The following is a 22,664-nucleotide window of genomic DNA, read 5'->3' on the forward strand; positions in this document are numbered from 1 at the left end:
TTTATTGTTTTCAAGATGTGTTTTCTCTGTAATGATTTTGTTCTAAATACATGCATGGCTTTATTTAATAATAAGTAATGTAATGGCTGGCTGATAAACCCTGTTATAGCCCCTAGGAGGTAACAGAACTTGGCAATCACAGTGAAGGTCAGAAGGAATTGTAGCCTAAATCTGGTCTGGAGGGAGGGGAATGTGAGTTCCCCCCCAACCCCAAGAAAGGTAATGGCTGGAGGCCTCAAACACAGAGTGGGGAGGCCACAAAGGGGCCAGAGGTGACAAATGTATTGGTCTAGTTTAATTGGGGGCTGTCGGAAAAGCAAGGAGAAATGGCTCTAGATAAACAACCTCCTAACAAACACTCGCGGAGCAATTACAAGACAATGGCCTACTTCTAAGCTCCAGCCCGAAGTTACACAACTGCTTTGCCAACGTTGGGAGCCTAAAGTTCAAAGGGATGCTTAATGGTAAAAAGGATTGTGTGGAGAGAGAGAGAAATGGGGTGGACTAGAGAGTGAACAATTCCCAGGGAGAACATACTGAGGTGGAACAGAGGCAACAGGTCCTGAAAGAGTGGGTAATTAACCATTGGAACAACTTACCAAGGGTTGTGGTGAATTCTCCATCATTTGAAATCAAGATTGGATGTTTTTCTAAATAATATGCTGTCGTTCCAATAAAGAAGCGCCATGGCCTGTGTTATAAAGGAAGTCAGACTTGATGATCACAGTGTCACTTCTGGCCTTATAATCTATGAATCTATGAACTGTGGGTACTGAACATAACTGGAGCCTGCTGAGGTAATCACATTTAGCACCTGGGGCCTGCAGTGTGAGAGGGGTTGCACTCAAAGAGACCAGGAAGGGTCAAAGGTATGGTTAGCCCAGTAACTCTGACAGTGCACTGCAAAGCCTTTATAGATGTTGCTTCTTCTGTACCTTTGTGATGATATCGCCTTTGAAAGCAGCTCTGAAGAGATCAAATCAATTAAGGCTATCAGTGTTTGAATAGCTTCTGACATTTGATTCCATTCACCTCTAGCTTCTGTTTCTCTGAAACTGTGGAACATAACTTTAATATTAAGTTTTTGTATTAAATCAACAATCTATTGTTACAAAATTGAGTGCTATTTTCCAGCTTCTAAGAACATCACAACCAATTATTATTGAAAATTTCAAGCATTGAACTTAAATAGAATTGTCATCATAATTTTGATTTTATTCAACATTCATTACATTTAATGTGCTCCCAGTCATTGATTCTTTATCTGTGTTATACATGCAGTGTAGTTGTAGCTAGGTTGGTCCCAGGATATTGGAGAGACAGGGTGGGTGAGGTAATATCTTTTAGTGGACCAACTTCTGTTGGTGCAAGAGACAAGCACTGTGTGTAGCTTGAAAGCTTGTCTCTTGCACCAACAGAAGTTGATTCACTAAAAGATATGATCTTACTTTGTCTCTCTCATATATGCAGCACAGTAACATTAAATAATTCACACATATTGGAATGTTATTGTATTTTGATATGCTGAAAAATGGTTTGTTAGTAATAGAAGTGTGACAGAGTAATTGCTGAGTGATGCAGCATGTTAAATTTATTATGCTTACATTTATGGTTGATGGTATTTGGCTTAACAAAAGGCTCAACTTCTGTTAGATTTCTTCCATTTCCTCTGGTACAAAGAGCTCTTTTGTTTATTAGAATTAAGAAGAATGTTGATGGAAAAAGAGAGACCCTTTGCTATGCTCTCATTCCCACAGAGCTAGCTAGCTACTGAGCTTGGAGACAGTTTCTGCTACTCTACATCTCCTCTTGGCTGCTTCTGCAAGGGGAGGAGGAGTGGTGTTCATGTCTGTACTCAGTGGAGCTCACAGGGTTCCTAATAGCAATAGTGAAACTGACCAGGCCCTTGTTAGTTTGACTACTGCTGCTTGCCAAAGCAATGACCAGCCACTGAGGCATTGCAGCTGGCCCTCTGCAGACTCAACATGATTAAAATGCATTAGTTTATATTTAGTTCACATTTGCACAGAAGTCTGTCTTCACAAGCCTAAGGGCTACATACTTATTTTATTATAAATGAAACCTTAAATTCTGCTGCAATGGATAGTATAGGTTCCCTTGCCACACTAGGACAAGCCTTTTTACTTACATGGGGTGAGTGAGCAAGGGGAACTTTCAAGCCCTGTTGTTAGGTTTCTAAGCAGAGAGCATATAGGGACAGCATGACCTTGTTGCCTACTCAGTGACAGTGTCATGAGCATTAATAGATAATGCAGGCTGCATGTTGTTTTCTCACTTGTACCTGGCTATAATTCATTCTCAGACTGTGTTAGGATGAATAAAAGCTTTGGCTGGTGTTTTTCATAGGCAGTAATGTAAAAATGAGACGGCCAAGGAAGATGAATTTAATTTAGGGCTGTCAAGTGATTAAAAAAATTAATCACAATTAAACATTAGATTAAAAAAATTGCAATTAATCGGTCTTAATTACACTGTTAAACAATAATAGAATACTACTTATTTAAATATTTTGAGTGTTTTCTATATTTTCATATATATTGATTTCAATCACAATGCAGAATACAAAGTGTACAGTGCTCAGTTTATATTATTATTTTTGATTACAAATATTTGCACTTAAAAAAGAGAAACAAAAGAAATTGTATTTTTCTATTCACCGCATACAAGTACTGTAGTGCAATCTCTTTATCATGAAAGTTGAACTTACACATGTAGAATTATTATTATTACTATTGTTATTATTTATTTGTTTATTATTATTTTTAAATAACTCCCTTCATCTGAGTGAGCCGTTGTTTGCAAGGGAGGGTGGATTTTACCTCAGAGACTCAGCATGTGACACAGGAGGAGAGGCTGGTGCAAAGGATGACTGAGCTCACCGGACCCCTATTCTCTATAGCAGTGTTTCTCAAAATTTTGTGCTGGCGACCCCATTTGGACTTTAAAAAAATGGTGACCCCACAACTAGAAAAAATTGTGACCCCTCCCCCCCCCCTTCATCCCCACTCAGAACACTGAGCTCTGGGCTTCAGCCCAGCTGGGGGCAATGAGCTTCAGCCCTGCTCGGGACTCTGGGCTTCAGCCCCTCTTGGAGTGTGGGGTTTGGGGCTTCAGCGCTCCAGGCTTCAGTCCCACTTGGGCCTTGGGGATCCAGGCTTCAGCCCTCCTGGAGAACGCAGGACTCCAGCCCTCCTGAGGCTTTGAAACCCACCCCACACACACACCCCTCTGGAGCTCCAGGCTGGGGCTTCAGCCCCCAGCCTCTGATGCCTTCCTCCCTGCCCAGACGTATGTGATTAGCATGTTAAAAAAATTAACGCATTAATTTTGTGTTCAGTTAATGACAGGCATTAACTGTGATTAATTGACAGCCCTAATTTAATTTGTTTACTGCTCACAGTACAGTAGAACCTCACAGTTACAAACACCTTGGGAATGGAGGTTGTTCGTAACTCTGAACAAAACATTTTGGTTCTTTCAAAAGTTTACATCTGAACACTGGCTTAATACAGCTTTGAAACTTTACTATGCAGAAAAAAAATGATGCTTTCCCTTTATTTTTTTAATAGCTTACGTGTAAACTATTACGGTTTTTGGTCTGGGGGTTTTTTTGGTCTCTTTTGCTACCTGATTGTGTACTCGTGGTTCCAAATGAGATGTATTGTTGACTGGTCAGTTTGTAACTCTGGTGTTTGTAACTCTGAGATTCTACTATATAAAGTGATTTCTTTGCTTGCATAGGTTTCATCATCTTGGGGAGTTTTGCTGAAACACATATGGTTAAGTTTGACATAGTGACACTTATACAGGGCAGATTCTGATGTCTGGTGTTTTTCTCAACTTTTAAAAATATATTTTCTTGTTTAGCTTACTGTGTTGGTGGTCTCATTCTGAAATTTCATTAGTGCACCTCATATGCTTGTATCTGTTTTCCTTCTCAAAGCATCGAGAGTATTTTTAATCAGCATAATCTCAATAAAGCTAGATATAGAATTTGTCTAGCAAGTAGAACATGGAGTAAGAAGAAGAAATCAAAATATATTAATCCAGATAGAGACAGATTGTATGGCTGATAGTATTGTCCCTGAAAGGGAACTTAATGTGTTTTGGGGAAGATCCTCTGGGATTCTTCAAAATATAATTCCTTATTTGGCCAATTCAAGTATCACTGAGGATTTTGCAGAAGGAAGATCTTCTTCCTTTCTGGCTGTCAGGATCACAAATGGGGTGTGAGCAGTAGATCCTAATGGTCATAACCATGGGGTTGGCGAGGCCTGGAGTTTAGAGTGGGGCAGAGCCGGAGTCAAGAATCAGGGCCCTGGGACACCCGGCAGTGTAGGTGAGAGCAGAGCTGAAGGTCAGAGCCAGGGATCAGGAGCTGAATGCCAGAGCCAGTGGCTAAGGTAGACACATGGTCAGGAAGCCGAGCTGGGGATTGGAGCTAGGGGTATCAAGTATGGAGAAGTTCAGGAACTGCAACGGGCACAAGAGCACGCTGGGCATGAGCAGGAAGCAGGATCTAATGTACTTGGAACACACTACGCAGCCAGCAAGCTCTGGTTGCTTCTGGGACAAGTAGTAGCTTAGTTCCACCCCTCCACCAATCAGTAAGTGCAGTCAATCAGGCAGCCCCTGCCAGCATCAGCTGTGTCCTGTGTGTTGCTAAGAGACTGATTCTGCTGCAGCTGGCTTCCTGACACCGGGGACTGAGTACACTCTCTCAGGCTTGGTGCACACTGGGAATTTACATCAGCATAAAAATCCATACCCCTGAGAGACATATAGTGACTGAACCCTGGTATAGACAGTGACAGATTGACAGAAGAATTCTTCCATCAACCTAGCTACTACCTTTCTGGGAGGTGAATTACCTATCCTGGTGGGAGAACCCCTCTCAGTACTACAACTTGATCCTGAAACCTTGGGACCTGAATTCTGATCTATTGCACAGCAGTGAGACTTGGGCCCAATGGGGCTGAAAGTTTTACTATCTTGGATTAAAACCTTGGCCCCTCTCCATCTTTTTTTGTACCATTCTGGCTTACACAGACAGTTGATGATTCCCCTTGCATAGGGGAATATCCAGCTAGCATAAAGCTAGCACGGCTGTCCTATGCCACCTGGTTATAGCCCCTCAGTTTATGGGATGTAGGCCAGAGCACTTCATGCACCAGTGATCCTGGATTGGCAGAACAGTCCCTCAGGGGATCATTATGATCCTGCATAATTAGAGTATCACTAACAATGTTCTAAATTGCACAAGGGACCCACAGCTGCCCCCGGGATGGCAGCAGGAGATCTCTACCTTCCCCCCTTTTTGGATCCTGCACTGTCTCCAGCCATAATTATTCTCAATTTGAACCTGGAGTTCTCAGCATTAGTATATACACAGATGTAAGTGTATTTTGTCAGTTATAGTAAGGAGGTGTTTCATCCTCCTAAGTCTGGGTAACAAGAGTACTAGTATCTTGAAAATCAGTTGCACATGCATTATAAGGTATTATTTTTATATGCACCACATATTTACGATTAGAACACAAAAGCTCAGCACTGGAGGTGATATTAGGGTAGTTAGAAAAAATGTGCTTTATCTTTCCATCCAAAATCCCCAGAATGCTCTTTTAATTTAAACACATACATTAGAACCCATTCTTAGTTGGCTAATCCATAAACCCAATTAATTCACACAAAATGTCCCCTCCTTTCAATAAGCACAACCTGAGACTGGAGGTGTCACTAAATTAAAAATGTAGGCATAGAATGCATGTTATAAATATTGAACTATACAAGTTATCTTTTGAGAAATATTATACTGAAATGAATACGTGGTCATTCTGAAAAAAAATACATCCCCTGATAAATCTGATTGGTAATCTACTGTACCAGAAAAATAAACTGTCAAAAAAGTCACGAACTTAATGTCATACAGCTATATCAAGAGTATCCACATTGGCTCTGACACTTCTTCTTTTTATAATGTCAATGGATATGTTGCATGTTTACCTATTTACCTAGTGATAGAGTAAGCCATTGACACTGATAAATTTCTTAGAAGAAACACACTGAGAGCTGACCATGATTTGTTCATCACTGAAGCTAGTTCACCAATCAATGATACAGATGAAACAGCCATGGAAACTGATATATTACCTTTCCAAAAGTCTCCTGTTATGTGACAATAGGGAGCTCACTGTTAGGAAAATAGTGACACAATGTAGAAGTTGTTTAGTCATTACATGTGAATGCATTCAGGTGTAGTTCAGTGGCACCATCATATATACACACAGAGTTGTGGATATAGGTGAACATCAATATATCAATTATTGCTACTGTAATTTGAGTACCGCTGGGGCAAGAAACCAACAGTTGTTGTTGTAGAAAGGGAAAAACCATAGGGGCAAGCAACCATGTTGCCTGGCCAAAGTGAAAATTATTCCAAGACCACCTCCTTAAGTAGCAGGTATGGTTTATGTTTTTGATATAATATAGGTCATTCCAGTGGGTTATTCTGCAATGGATTTGTGTAAAAGAGTGCAGAGTTTGGCCCCTGAGTTTTAGGTGATCCAGTGCTACACTAATCATTTGTGGTGGTGAGCAAACAGCCTGTCTGCATACATGCTCCTTTTGCCTTGTGAATGAAGTAAAAAAGCAGCCACTTGTGTATTAGTAAGTATTGCACCTAACAATTATCTCATCATCTCACCTGAAGAGAGGCACAGCGCAAACCCTTGTCAGTTTTTATGTCCATATAGAGTAGGTTCTGAACCTTAGCTTATGCAAATCATCATGTATCTGTCTATCAAGGTACCTTAGGCCAAAGATCTATTGAAGTCAGTGAAGCTATAACAGTTTACAACAGCTGAGTATTTGCCTCTGGAACTCAGGATGTCTGACTTCTCTGAGCTATGTCTGAAACTCCTTCTAGGACCACGAGCAAATTATTTTAGTTTCCTGTGCCTCAGTTTCTCTAACTGTAAACAGGAGATAATAATCCTTCGTTATACCGCATAAGAGGGTTATGAGTCTTAATTAACTAATGTTTATAGAGACTGGGGATGTTCATCTATACTAATTTTATGATTATGTGACGTACCTGTTAAGATAGTCAATGCATAGCTATATTGGGCTATTGGAAGGTGGGAATTTACTGCTACAGTTTAATAGTGAGCTGTTGGGTAAAAAAGTAAGGAGGCAACACAATAGTCCAGGTAAGGAACAGGATGGCAAACCCTCAAAAGTCAACAGCTGAGCTGTGAAGAGGTGATTTTCAGGCTCCTATACAAGTGACTCAGCCGCTTTGCTGAGGCAACAAGCTTAGAGATCAAAATGACACACAAAAAAAGTTGCGGGTGGGTGAGTTGTCAACAGCTGCTCCAGGGAAGTTGCTGATGGGAGACACAGATGTAGAGTTACTGACAACAGCATCTGCAGTGGGAGAGTTTCTCTCTCCCAGCCCAGAGGTGGAGGTACCTGACCTAAGTAGAACTTACCAAAACATGCGAGGGAATGTTAAGGTTTAGGTAAGTTCCAAGGCATTTAGGCTTGTGTTTACTCATCTGTAAAATAGGGATAATGACCTACTTTGTAATGCACCTTAAGCCCTGCTGATGGAAAAACACAATATAAGAGCTAGGTGGTATTATTATTAATTATTAGTGTTGTGGCTATCATGCTATATTGTTCACTTTTATCTGATTGCTATATATCTTTGGGTGAATGTACAGTACGTTTGTTTTGAATAATCTGTTTCGTATCCCTGTAATCAGCCACTGGTCAGAGATTCCCAGAGGGAAGTTGCTTGCAGGTACCCAGTCCATTCGGGCCTGATGAGTTATCATGGTTGGAAACAGGGGGGGGGCTTGCCACCTAGGGATCCAGTCTAAGAGTGGTGCAACTGCAGGTTCCACCCAGAGGGAGGTGAAGGTAGCAAAACCTATCACCTAAGCCATGCGCTCGAGAAGGATTGCCAAGGGGGAATGGGGTCTAAGGCACCATTCTCCCTGCAACTGTGACAGTCCAGTTGGTAAAAAGTGTGTGTGTGTGTGGGGGGGGAGAATAGTGGGGTGTATCCTGATGATCCAATCTAGAGCAGGGTGAACCACAGGGTCCCACTCTGGGAGAGGTTCACTTGGAAATAATGTCCGTGCACAGACTGGGACAGAGATCACAGGTGCTGTGACAGAGCCCCCTTTGAGGTCATCAGATGAGTTATATCACATACATGAAAAGAAAAGGAGGACTTGTGGCCCCTTAGAGACTAACCAATTTATCTGAGCATGAGCTTTCGTGAGCTACAGCTCACTTCATCGGATGCATACCGTGGAAACTGCAGAAGGTGTTTAATATAAGCTGTTACCAGCAGGAGAGTGGGGTGGGAGGAGGTATTGTTTCATGGTCTCTGTGTATATAATGTCTTCTGCAGTTTCCACAGTATGCATCCGATGAAGTGAGCTGTAGCTCACGAAAGCTCATGCTCAAATAAATTGGTTAGTCTCTAAGGTGCCACAAGTACTCCTTTTCTTTTTGCGAATACAGACTAACACGGCTGTTACTCTGAAACCTGTCACGTATATGAAAAATATTTATTCTAGGTGTACTTGCTTGAAATTCCTTTTTGTTCCCATCACTATTTCAATCTTTTTCTAAGCAATCATTGAAGTACTTATCAAAAATCATTTTGCACATATTTTATTTTAAAACCCTCTGATCCAGCCCTATGATCTCTGTTTTTCATTCCATTGTTACTGATGTCACACATCATAGCAAAACGAGTGATACACTGGGTATATTTTCTATTAATCCAAATGTTTTCTCTCATTATCTTTTATCAAATCACATCTCAGTACTTCATGTACCTTTTACTGAACTGATGTATCAAGTTTAGTGCTTGATATATTAAGTTCAGTTCTTAGTCTATTTCAGTAAATGTTGCATATTGAGTCAAGTGGGTGATGTAGCTGTTCCTCATGCAACACATCAGGTTTGAAAATATGATTTATTAGAAAAAGCTGACATGTTTGATTCAAAGGGTTGGTGATGGATTCAAGAGTGAATATTTCTCCTCAGTAAAAGTATCTGATTTAGAAAGTGGCAAATACCTTTCATTGCAAATGATCATATTTGCAGTAGTTGAGTTTTGGATCAGTCAGATATATTGCAGAACATATTCTTTATCTGTTTTTCTGTTTTCTGAACTGAAAGGCATCAGTGTTCCTCCAGGTTGCACACAAGCACAGAGTGACAGAGAGATGAATGAACTCCTGACATGAGTCTGATGTTATGTACCATTATCCATTCACAACCATAGTCAACCTCTGGTTTTACCACTGACCAATGTGCTTTATAGATAGTCTACAGAATGCCTAGACAGGTGAACACCATGTAGGGAACACTGAATGGCAATTAATACTCTGGGAAAAATATAGGCTATCTTCAAATAATTACTATCTGCCTTCTGTACCTAGGCTTTGTTACCACAGTGCTGCATACATTAAAGTGTTATTAATTTAAATACTTTATTCTTTGTAATGTGAATATTATATGGACGAGAGTGTTCTCTTCTGTAAACTGCAAAAAAAAAAAAAATTAACACGATGTACCTGCATCTCTCTATTGAGGCACTTTGTATTATATGATTCATATCCTAAAACAATGATGTGATGATGTGCCATAGTACATAGGGAGCAGAAAAGTGATGACTCTTATTTCACTAGCATATAATTTTTAATGCTCAAATTTTGACACTGAAAAAGGTACATATTTTAAAAGGAATGAAAGTGTCTTGCATTCTTGGTTTCAGATAAATTGACTAAATGTATGAACACACACAACATTATTCATACTTTAACAAATAATTATAATTTACTACATAAGAATGTATGGACCAGTGGTCTATTAGCCCAGTATCCTGTCTTCCAACAGTGGTCAGTGCCAAATGATTCAGAGGGAATGAACAGAACAAGACAATTACTTAGTGATCCAGCCTCTGTCACCCACTCACAGCTTCTGGCAGTCAGAGGTTTAGGGACACACAGATCATGGGGTTGCACCTCTGACCATCTTGGCTAATAGCCATTGATAGACGTATCCTTCGTGAACTTATTTCATTATTTTTTGAACCAAATTATACTTTTGGCCTTTACAACATCTCCTGGAAATAAATTCCAGATGTTGACTGAGTTATATGAAAAAGTGCTCCCCATGTTTGTTTTAAACCTGCTATTTATTAATTTCATTGAGTGGTCCTTGGTTCGTGCATTATGTGAAGGAGTAAATAACATTTCCTTTTAGTCACTTTCTCCACACCATTCATGATTTTATAAACCTCTATCATATCCCTGCTTAGTTCCAATCTTTTTAACTTCTCCAGATATGGAAACTATTCCAGACCCCTAATCATTTTTATTGCCCTTTTTTGTACTTTTTCCAATTCTATTTTTTTTTTGAGCTGGGATGACCAGACCTGCATTCAGTATTCTAGGTGTAGGCATATCATGGATTTATATAGTGGCATTATGATATTTTCTGTCTTATTAATTATCCCTTTCCTAATGGATACAGACACTCTGTTAGCTTTTTTGACAGCCGCTTGTACAATGATCAGATGTTTTTAGAGAACTATCGATAATGACGTCAAGATCTGTTTCTAGAATGGTAACAGCTAATTTAGTCCCCATCATTTTGTATGTATAGTTGTGATTATGTTTTCCAATGTGAATTACTTTGCGTTTATCAACATTGAATTTCATCTGCCATTTTGTTGCCCAGCCACCCAGTTTAGTGAAATCCCTTGTAACTCTTTGTAGTCAGCTTTGGACTTAATTATCTTGAGTAATTTTGCATCATCTGCAAACTTTGCCTCCTCACTGTTTACCATTTTCTCCAGATCAGTTATGAATATGTTGAAATGGTTTTATATCTTTTAATCAGTTACTGATCAGTGAGAGGACCTTCCATCTTATCCCATGACTGGTTACTTTGCTTAAGAGCCTTTGGTGTGGAATCTTGTCAAAGGCTGTCTGAAAGTTCAGGCATACTATATCACCCTTACCCTCATGTTTATTGACCCCATCAAAGGATTCTAATAGATTGGTGAGGCACAATTTCTCTTTACAAAAGCCGTGTTGACTCTTCTGCAACATGTTCTGTTCAGCTTTGTTTCTGACAATTCTGTTCTTTACTATAGTTTCAACCAATTTGCCTGGTAATGAAATTAGGCTTACTGGACCAATGCAGAAGTCCCTTGTTGAGACAACTGTTTTGGCTCCTCATTGTTTTAGTTGCTTTAACAGTTGTCCAGAATCTTCACTGGAACGAGCTTTGCTTTCAATGTTATCAGAGGGAAGGAGCCAGCACCATATCAACTTGCAGCTGTTCTTGGACCACAAGCAAGTGCTATGCATACTCTTAATTTGAGCACCACTATCTATTAAACTGAATAATGTGTGCACTGCACCTGCTCATTCCCTAATACCTTGGTTGTCACTTTTGGCTGTTTCAGATAAGAAGACAAGGAGGAATACAGTTACTGGTGGACCTGTTGGATCATCGAATGACAGAAGTCCACCGTAGTGCCTGTGGAGCTTTGAGAAACTTGGTGTATGGGAAAGCAAATGATGATAACAAAATTTCTCTGAAAAACTGTGGTGGTATCCCAGCATTAGTACGCTTGCTCCGCAAGACTACAGATTTGGAAATCAGAGAACTGGTCACAGGTTTGATTCTATGTATTTTTTTCATGAATATCAAGTGCTAACTAGGTCCTAGCTCAGTACTATTTGTGCAGCACAGTGATGTGTATCAGATGCTCCATAAATTACCTTTTGCTTTATCACTATCTTCCCTACTTTCAGGTTCTTGGACAAGCGAAATATTGACTGACTCCAATCAATATTTAACTGACACTTACTGAAGCAGCAGTGATTTCCTGAGCTGGTTCACTGTTTTTGTCCCCCCACTAGTGGAGAACTGTGTTGATGTGATTGCATTCTATACGCAGGTTATTCTTGGTGCTAGCAACTCCATCATTGGGTATGCGTTCCCCCTTTTACCTTGTAATTCTTCAGAGTGGAGTTATGCTGCACCATATCCTAAGTAGTGCAAAGCCTGCTTGACTCTTCTTTGCTTCTTATAGATGTAACTTTAGCGCCCTCGTGGCCAAGATGGAGTCTGCTCCTGTAGGCTGCCAGGGCCGGTGCAAGGATATTTTGCGCCCTAGGCAAAACTTCCACCTTGCGCCCCTCCACCCCTCCCCGGGGAGCATCGCTTATTATAAACTTTCAAAAATGAATACTGCACAATGATTAAGAGATCAAGATGACTTTTCCTTAAAATTAAGCAATGTTGATTGTAATCGAAAATACTCTTTTTAGTCATGTATACTTCCTTCCTTCATATCAAAATGTACTACATTTTATTCTACCTTTAGAATATCCAATTATTGTTAATAAAATTTATAAAATTAGAATGGCGGATACTCCGTCATACAGCAACAACTGACAATATCAATATAACAGATTTCAACAACCTACACACGGATATTCGCACATGATAAACATATACACTCAAATACTAAACATACACACACAATTGACACAAAGTATTAGCGAAATGATGCAGCAGCAATTGCCAGAGTCTTTGATCTGAAACAACTCAACAAAAATAGTTAGCCTCAGTCGACAAGTTCCAAAAACTAGTAAACGTAGCATGATAAAACAGCCTGTCAGAACGGGTAATGGCTGCGTGCGACGAGAAGAATGACATCATTGCCACTTTGTACCATAGTGAAGCAGTACGCTTGTGCCCGCACCGCAGAGCTGGCGTAGGCTATAGCTAGAATGTACAAGAGAATGACAAGTTAAAATGCAATTTCAACGACGTTTCTCTTTTCTTTATTCATTCGTTTTCCAGCAATAGTGTAAAAAAAAATTTGGGGCACCACTTTTTGGTGCCCCCAAATCTTGGCGGCCGCCTATATCGCCTAGTGGTTACACCGGCCCTGCAGGCAGTGCTGGCCAAAAGACGGCGCGCGCAGGAAAAATTCCTTGCACCCCAGGGGCACCTGTGCCAAACCCCCCAAAGTGAACACACCCACCCCCAGGAAAAGTACAATGGATATAACAAAGGGAGATATTTATTTGCCGAGGGATGAGAGGAGAAAAGCAACAAGAGGAAATGTAGGGGGAGCAGTAGAACAGGGTTGCATCGAAACCAAGGCCGCACAGGCTCAATGGTAGCACAGTCTGAAAGGGCTGACACCGAGCAATGTGTCTTCACACAGAGTTCAGGAGTCCTGAGCAAAGTTCCAGTTCAATGGTGAGTCTTGGGTGCTCCTGCTCGTCTTCCGCACCAGTGAACTTTCCCCAACCAACCCCTCCGGTGCTCCCTTCTTCCACTCTCTGCAAAGCTACACAGAGCAACAACCTCCCCACTTAAGCTAGCAGCCTCCCTCTTTATTCCCAATGCAGAGTCACAAGCCCCAGTACTCACCGCCCCATGCAGCTCTGGGCAGCAGTGATACTGGGTCCAGCTCCGGCCTGTCCTTCTTAGGCGATTCCTCCCTGGCACAGTGCTCCTCCTGGCTCCTGTCCTGGGGTGTCCCCGATCAGCCGCCCTGTCCTTCCCAAGCTTCAGACAGGTTCTCTCCCCTTCACTTTGTCCAGGGCCTCCCGGCTGCAGCCCTTCTCTCCCGGGGCTTCAGAGCCACACCCCAAGTTTCCCTCCTTTTTCTCACTGTTCCCCCTCCCCACAGGAAAAAGATTTAAGGGGGCCATGCTCTCTAAACCCCAAGGAGTTACATAGAAATATATGTGGGGGAAGTATGTTGAGGATATGGGTAGTGTTTTCTTTCACTGTGAAAATGGCATACTGAACAGCGTATACTGTAAGTACAGAGAGCAGAGTTTGGTAAAGAGATTATTTCATAGGATGACAAAGTAAAATCTGGTCTGCAATTGTTTCTGGAGTTGCTTTGTTTTTAGTTCAGTGTGAGTACTGGTTTTTGAGCTACACAGCAAAAGAACAAACAAAATCCCTCACTATTAAATTCTTCGTGTTTTAAATATTTTTGGCTAAAGCCACCCTAATTTAAACTAAATATTAAGAGGAGTTACTTCTTTTTAGGGATTTTTATGTGTGTTTTGGTGCTAGGGTGAAAAGTACACAACTGAAAGGATACTTGAAATATGCTGTACACAGTGTTTCAGTGGGCCGAGATAGGTAGCATGAAAATGAGATATAAAGCTTCTTTTCCTCAGGTTGTTTTTGTCCAGCAGAAATGAGAAGTGGCAATGAGGCATAATCAGTTGTCTGAGTGCTGGTTACACATGAACATTACTTATTTTTTCGCTCCTATTTGCAGTATATCGCAAACTTCCCTTTCTATAGAGTGGGGCCCTCTCTCAGTGATGACTGTACATGAGCAGAGTTCACTTTTCATAAAGCTTTGTTATGTTACATCAGCTCCCCCTGCAAGAAGAGGTGCTTGCAAATATGTGAAAGAATATATGTTAAACAAAAAACCATATGAAGATTTTTAAATCCTCTGTAATTTGACCCTTCACTTGGCTATTAAAGTGTCAGTGATGTGAAAATTAATGTCATGTTACAAATCAAAAATCTTAAGATCTCTTTCGTTTTTTACAGCATCCATATCTCCATTGAAACTTTTTTTTACTAATGGATATGATAAAAATTCTAGTATTTAGTGATCCCAGGATCTATCTACACACACACCCCTCCCCACTTTTTCAGAAGATCATCCACCATTTAAGACAATTGATAACATCAGCCATGTGTAGACTCAGAATTTCCTTGCTCGAGGGTGCATTAATCAGCTCCATGATGTATTTTAAGTGTAGATTTTTGTATTTAATTTTGTTTCTTAATTATCACACCTTTCATCTCATACCTGTTATCCATGATTTCTTAGATTCTTCTTGTCAAGAAGATGCTGTGCTACATGGAGCTCTGATGGTGCATCCTGCTGAGTGACAGAATTACTGATAAACCTAATAAAGAGAAACTATTACTTTAGTTTCAACATATTTGTTCTGCTCTTGGTTGTGCTGTCTGACTCCTGACTTTAGGGAGCACTCGGCCTGCTTACTCTGAGCAAATGAGTAGCAAAGTGCTAATGAACTCCTTCAGCAGCTATAATGCAAGTTTCCATTGTATCTGTTGCTGTATTACTAAAGATATTGTGTAGCGATATGACAACTCACTGGTGCAGCATCTCCTGCTGGTCATGTGGGAATTAGCTCTTTCCAGCCTTCGGAGCACCCTCTGCAGGCCGGTGTCCCTCCTGGACCCCGGTGCCCTTTACCCTGGGGTTCTGCCCCAACAGTACCCCCCACACTCTGGGTCTCTCCTCCCTGGGAGAAACCCAACCCTCTGAACCCACCTTGCCTCAGTGGCGAGTGCCAGTCGTCATCTAACCCTCGCTCACTGGGGCAGACTGCAGTGCAATGGCCACTCATCATTGACAAGGGGTGAGGACCAGCTGCCTCCGCCTATTCCCAGGCTGCCCCTCTGCATCCCCAGTACCTTTCTGGGCCTTTACCAAGGCCTGCAGCCTGGGGTTTACCAGGCTGGAGCTCCCCAGCTCCCTTTGCCCTTCCCCAGCACGGGTCTGGGTCCCTGGGTCTGGGTCCCTGGCAGCTAGCCCTTCCCACTCCAGGGATAGAGTGAGACTCCTCTTTCTGCTTCTGGCTCACAGCCCTCTTCTAAGGGCCAGCTGGTCCCTGATTGAGCTGGCCACACCTGTGATAAGCTACTCACTCAGCTTTTCCCAGTCCTCTCCAGGGCTGTGTTTACTATTGGCTCCCCAAGGCAACCTTCTCCCAGGGCTGTTTTAACCCCTTCAGGGCTATAGCAGGGTGACCACCCCACTACAGAGCGTTATTATTCGATTTTTAAGAGAATAAGCTACCCTGTATATTCCATCCATTAAACAATATATCACGGAATTCTCACGCACTATCAGTGAAAGAAAATAATTAAGCTAACGTGCCCTCAGACTGGTTATCTTGAAACTATGTGATTGCTAATGACAGGTGTCAAACTCTGACCTCTAATAGTTGTCACCAGTAGCTGCAATGAAAGCTGTAGCTAAGAGGGAGGATCGCAGTCTGAAAGAGGACTAAGCATGTATAAAAGGAGAGAAATGAGTAGAGCAGGGCAGAGTGAAGCTGTTGAATGGAATCAAAGCCATTTGTAGCTCAGGATTTCGTTGCGTTTTTTACTGATTATATAGCCCACCGACTATATGTGGCCCATGGCTGTGTTTCTGTTCCTCTCTGTATGGGAGACGCTTTAGGTTTGATAATGAATTACTGGTAGTGCTAGTGCTCTACTGAGCTCCTATCCTAAGAAATGATGTTCACGGTGCCTCAGAGCTTGAATCCTTCAGTAGCCAGACTGGTATTGGGCGTCTTCATCAGGGCCCCCGCTTGCTCTCTGTAAGGACCCTGTAGCGTGGGAGCTGGCCCCAGTCAGATTTCTTCCCTTCTGTCCTTTCTGGAAAGGAGGAAATAACTCTCTCAATAGCCTCCTCCTGTAGTGGTGGAAGAAAGAATATTCCTTTGGTACTAAACCTAAGCTGGTGGTAGGTGCCGGGGAGAGGAAGCTTCTATTAGTTGCAGTCACCTCCTTGCATGGGGTGAATGGGAGATACTACCTCAGCAGATCCTCCTTTGGCTAGTGAGTGAATGTGTTGTATGTATCAACAATATACATAATAGAGAATTATGTAATGGGTCTGACTATATATAATGTTCGTTATCCATCCATGATACAGAAAATCTATTTTCATTCATTTTAGAGGGTATTATTGACTCCATCATAGTCCTATACCTGGCCCCCATTACCACAGTATCGCAGTGCCTCAGTATTTAATGTATTTATCATCACAACATCCCTGGGAGGTAGGGAAGTATCCCTGTCCCCATTTCACACATAGAGAATTGGAACACAGACACCCAGATCCACAAAAGGATTGAGGCGTTGTAACACTGAGCATCATAGTGCCTAAGGCCAAGTCTACACTACGGCCCTATGTTGGTCTGACTACATTGCTCAGCGGTGTGAAAAATCCACAGCACTGAGTGACATAGTTACAATGACCGAATTCCCCATGTAGACAGAGCTATGTCAACGGGACAGCTTCTCTCATCAACATAGCTACTGCCAGTGGGAGAGGTGGATTATCTATACCCATGGGAGAAGCTCTCCTATCTTCACTGAAGCGCGACAATGGTGCAGCTGCACTGGTGCAGCTATGCCACTGTAGCACTGTACATGAAGACGAGACCTAACTTTTAGGTGCCTAGAAAATCACAGGAACAAGACTGCAATTGACAAAGCCTAACTAAAGTGCCTAGGCTCCCTGTACAATATATGGGGAGAGACAGGTGCATGGAGTGACTGGAGTAGGGGCACTGGACCCTGGGTCTCCCACTCCCAGGGGGATGCCCTGACCACCAGGCTACATAGTCATTCTGTCTGTCTCTCTGACCCAGTGGCTGTTTCACTATGGTTAAATACTTAGTCATTGTCCTAGATGGAGAGAGAGTGTGTGAGCGTGGGAAAGGGAATGACTCTGTACTCCAGTAGTTAGTGCACTCAGCTAGGCGGCGGAAGACTCTGGGTCCAGTCCTCCTGCTCTAATGACTCTTTCACTATTTATCCACAGTGGAACAGCTTCAACAGGAGAGCCAGAGGGAGTTCTGAATCAGAATATCTCATAGCCAAGTGGTTGTGGCCCTGGGTGACCCCTGTTCAAATCCTTTCTCCCCCTCTGGCAGAGAAAGGGGGAACTGAGCCTGCGCCTCTCACATCCCAGGCAAGTGCTGTAAACACTGCACTAAAGGTTATGAAGCGGACATCATCACCTCCTCCTCTGCCCAGGTCTTGAAAGGGACCCAATCCAGTCGGGGATCTCTGAGCTTGCCTACCGAATCAGGCCCTGAGCACAAGTGAGGCAGCTGAACCCCCATCTTCTTCCCTGGCTTCTGAATAGCTCTGTGGCTTAGGTGGGAGATGGGGATTCAGATGCCTAGAGGGAGGCAACAGTGTGCACGCCCAGAAGCTGAAGCTTGGGCACCAAGTGAGTGTAGGCACCTGAAAGGTTTGCCAGTTTTATTGATCACAGCAGAGCCAAAACTGGGACTTAGGTAGCACGACACCTTTGTGGATTTGGGCCTAAGAGACTAACTGACCTCTCAAGGGTCACACAAGAAGTCTTTCGCAGAGCAGGGACTTGAACATAGGTCTTCCACAGCCCAGGCAAGGGCCCCAACCACTGGATCAGTCTTTCTACAATTATATTTATAGTAGAAGGAAGCATTTGGAATGTCCTGTAGCACTGAATTGTGGCTTCACCCTTTGTGAGCAGTGCACCCAATCCAAATTCATGTTGAGAAAGGATTTAAAATTGTTCTTCTTTGTAACTAACAAGGTGCTACAGTGTTAACATCTCTGTTCATGTTAATCCCAACAAATTAGCTCTTAAAATCTTTTGATTTATGTTTAAGCAAGCAATATTGAACATAAGGGGACTGCTCCTGGACTCTATGGCACTGTAAATAAGGCAGGAGGAATTGGAGTAAAAATAATGTAAATATCTACATACAAGTCACCGTATAACTAATTTTAAACTGCATACATGATACTTGTTTGGAACTAGTAAGGGAATAAACATGAATACATTTGAGAAGCCATGTGAGCAGACAAGAACAGAAAGACTCTTTCTAGCTTTTGGAATTTTTGTAGAGTAGGGGTTAGCAGGCCTTTTGCAAAATAAGAGAATTTTAAACTCTAGCCTTTGGCTTATATTTATATTCTGCAAATACACGCATGCCTATAAAACAGCTGGAGAGTTTACACTGTAAAATCTGTTTACAGTAGAATATATTTATCCATTGCCTAAATGAAGCTGTATACTGGATAATTTTCTTTCCTTAAAATGATTATTGTGAAAAGATGACCAGTATTTTATTTAAATCCTATTGGAGTCATTGTATTATGATTTTGCCTGTAATAATCTTATGCACATATTCTTCAAATTCAGATGCTGCATATGTTAATGTTCTTGAGAGTCTCACCCAGTTTAATTTTTCACTGTGATTTGCATTCATCTATGAAGATTATCAGTCTCACAGAAGATTTAACTAGTTGTTATAATCCCTGGTAATATGCAAGCTATTGAATGAGAGGAATTGTCTTTTCAGTATATTTTTCTCAATTCAAACTTTTATCTCATTCCTTTTTAAAGTTCCTTAATTTGCAGATGATTTCTATAAGAAATAAAATTTTATTCTCAGCTCACAAAGCATGATAGGATTTGCACAGTTGTAGCAAGACCCAGCTCCTGTCTGCCATTCTACTCTTCTTATGCCCAGGGCCAGATTTACACTTTGCGTGCCCCAAGCGTCCCCCTGCCTACAGCTGACATTCATGTTATCTGTGAAAAATGAAACAAAACCAAATATAAATGATAATTTAAATATTTATTCAATACAATAACAAAAATACATGTAATTAAAGCAATCAAATAGGTAGCAGGTAGGGTCCCCTGCTGCCCACGGCTTGGAGCTCCGGGAGCCCCGCCACCCGCAGCAGCTGGGAGCTGCAGTGGGCCCCGCTGCCCAAGGTGTCTGGGAGCTGCAGGGCTCCCCATCACGCATGGCGCCTGGAGCTCCGGGGGCCACCTGCCGCCTGCACCGGCCAGGAGCTTGCAGTCCCACACCACTCACGGTGGCTCAGATCCCCGCCGCCCGTGGCAGCCGGATCTGCAGGGTATCCCCACCGTCCGCGGCGGCTCAGAGTGCCAAACCGCCACGGTTGGCCAGGGTACCCCACCACTTTTAACTTTCTGTGTGGCGCGCTGCCAGACAGAAACACCACACACAACTGCCCAGTGCCCCATACAGACCTCCACCCCAACACAAAGAGACCTTCCCCACCCCCTCACTGCCCAGAGCCCCCACACAAACCTCCCAGAGACCCACTCTCTCGCGCCCTGCCCCCTGACCACACTCTCCGGCCCCGCTGGGAGGCGACTATGTCTGCCTGGCTGAGTGCACTGGCAGCACACCCAGGGCTGGTCGGGGATCACTCTGGCCCCTCAGGAGTGGCTCTACCAGCCAGGTTGGAGCAGGAACAGGGTCTGCCCAGGTCTGGCTCCCTCAAGACTCACTTGCCCTGCAGAGCCCCCTGCGTTGGACTGCAGAGCTCTTCCCCCGCCACAGGGGGCTGCTTCGCCTTCCCTGCAGGCAGTAGCATTCCAGCAGGGCTGTGTGGGGTCATCTCCCCCGCAGCCTGCCCCCTCCCTGCCAGGACCCAGGAGCGGCAAACTTTGAATTTTTAGGTGCCCCTAGAACTCTGGTACCCCAGGCACGTGCCTACTGTGCCTAAGTGGAAATCCGGCCCTGCTTATTCCCATACTAGCTCTTGGTCAGTCCATTGCCACTGCAGGGGAACAATAACACGATTTTCCCTTGTCCAGTTACTTTCGCCATTACCCTACTCCTGATTCAGCCTCCCTACAGTCACAGATCAGCTTATTTCTTTCCTCACAAGAGTGGTTATTCCAAATGTAACTGTCTGCACCTCCATTTTGCTTATTTAAAAGCAATTTATTGGTAAAATAAAGAACATAGAAAAGTATAGGAAAAATGGTTAAAGGAAAACACACCTTCGGTATTGTAACAAAGTTCGTGCTCTACCTTGGTGGGTCTTGCGCTTATTGGCAGATTTGCTCACCTTGGAGCTTCACGGCAGCCCTCAGTTTGGCCATTTTCGTGAACCCACAGTCCAGGCCAACTCCTCCTGTGCCTGACCAGGAGTTGGGAGGATTTGGGGGGAACCCGGGCCCGCCCTCTACTCCGGGTTCCAGCCCAGGGCCCTGTGGAATGCAGCTGGCCAGAGTGTCTCCTGGAACAGCTGTGCGACACCTACAACTCCCTGGGCTACTTCCCCATGGCCTCCTCCCAACACCTTCTTTATCCGCACCATAGGACCTTCCTCCTGGTGTCTGATAATGTTTGTACTCCTCAGTCCTCCAACAGTCCACGTTCTCACTCAGCTCCTAGTGCCTCTTGCTCCCAGCTCCTCACACGCACACCACAAACTGAAGTGAGCTCCTTTTTAAAACCCAGGTGCCCTGATTAGCCTGCCTTAATTGATTCTAGCAGCTTCTTGATTGGCTGTAGGTGTTCTTATCAGCCTGTCTTAATTGTCTCCAGAAGGTTCCGGATTGTTCCGGATTGTTCCTGGAACCCAGGAGAAAGGGACCTACTTAGCCTGGGGCTAATATATCTACCTTCTATTACTCTCCTATAGCCATCTGGCCTGACCCTGTCACAGTATGAAAAGCACCTCTAAACAGGCTCCAAATCTCACTTTAAGAAAAGTTAAATGCCCTGTAGGAAGTCCTCTTTTGTGACTTCCAATTGCCTTTCACTCTGTTTATCTGTCTTTCTATACCACACTTATCCCATAAAGTAAAGAAGTTTACTTTAGTTCTTTCAGCCTTCCACGAGTACAGTGTTAGAGGGATGGGCTTTTATTTTATTTTATTTTATTTTTAAGTGTTTGAAAAAGCTAGGTCAAAAAGATGTTTAGATCCTTCTCAGCTCTTGCAGAAGGGACTTCCACTACTATCAAGATTGTCAGGTGTCTGTTTTTTTACCAGAATGCCCGGTCAAAATGGACCCTGGTGGCTCTGGTCAGCACTGCTGACCGGGCTGTTAAAAGTCCAGTCAGCAGCACAGCAGGGCTAAGGAAGGCTCCCTGCCTGCCATGGCTCTGTACGGCTCCCAGAAGTAGCGGCATGTTCTCCCTCCAGCTTCTAGGTATAGGGCAGCCAGGGGGCTCTGCGTGCTGCCCCCACCCCAAGCACCCTCCACAGCTCCCATTGGGTGAGAACTGCAGCCAATGGGAGCTGCAGTGGCAGCGCCTGCAGATGGTGCAGTGCGCAGAGCCGCCAGGTTGAGTCTCCGCATAGGTGCCAGAAAGAGGACATGCCACTGCTTCCGGGAGCTGCCTAAGGTAAGCGCTGCCTGGACCCTGCATCCCCTCCCATGCCCCAGCCTTCGGCCCCAGTCCTGATCCCCCTCCCACCCTCCAAACCCCTCAGTCCTAGCCTGGAGCATCCTCCTGCACCCCAAACCTCTGATCCACAGCCCCACCCCAGAGCCTGCACCCCCAGGCGGAGCCCTCACACACACCCGCACCCCAACCCCCTACCCCAGTCTGGAGCCCCCTCCCACACCCTGGACCCCTCATTTCTGGCTCCACCCCAGAACCTGCACCCCCAGCCCAGAGCCCACACCCCTCCCATACCCCAACCCACTGCCTCAGCCTGGAGCCCCTTCCCATACTCCAAACCCCTCAGCTCCACCCCCCAGCCTAGAGCCCCCTCCTGCATCCCAAACACATCATCCCTGGCCCCACCCCAGATCCTGCATCCCCTTCTGCACCCTAACCCTCTGAGCCAGCCCGGTGAAAATGAGCGAGTGAGTGAGGCTGGGGAGAGTAAGCAACAGAGGGAGGGGGGATTGGAGTGAAAAGGGGCCAGTACCTCAGAGAAGGGGCGGGGCTCCAGAGAAGTGACAGGGCCTCAGAGAATAGGCAGGGCAAGGGTG

General features: G+C 43.7%; 1 protein-coding gene across 4 annotated transcripts in view; it reads left to right on the forward strand.

Moving 5' to 3' along the window:
- The window catches only part of CTNND2 (catenin delta 2), a 1,186,471-nt gene that overhangs the window by 931,984 nt on the left and 231,823 nt on the right, over positions 1–22,664 (forward strand). For all 4 annotated transcript variants that reach the window (XM_073332332.2, XM_073332334.2, XM_073332335.2 and 1 more), the window contains one exon: positions 11,522–11,735. In XM_073332332.2, the coding sequence (XP_073188433.2) occupies positions 11,522–11,735 (214 nt within the window). The remainder of the gene's footprint in view (positions 1–11,521; positions 11,736–22,664) is intronic.

This window comes from Lepidochelys kempii, chromosome 2 (assembly GCF_965140285.1).
Source record: "Lepidochelys kempii isolate rLepKem1 chromosome 2, rLepKem1.hap1, whole genome shotgun sequence".
Taxonomy (NCBI): domain Eukaryota; kingdom Metazoa; phylum Chordata; order Testudines; family Cheloniidae; genus Lepidochelys; species Lepidochelys kempii.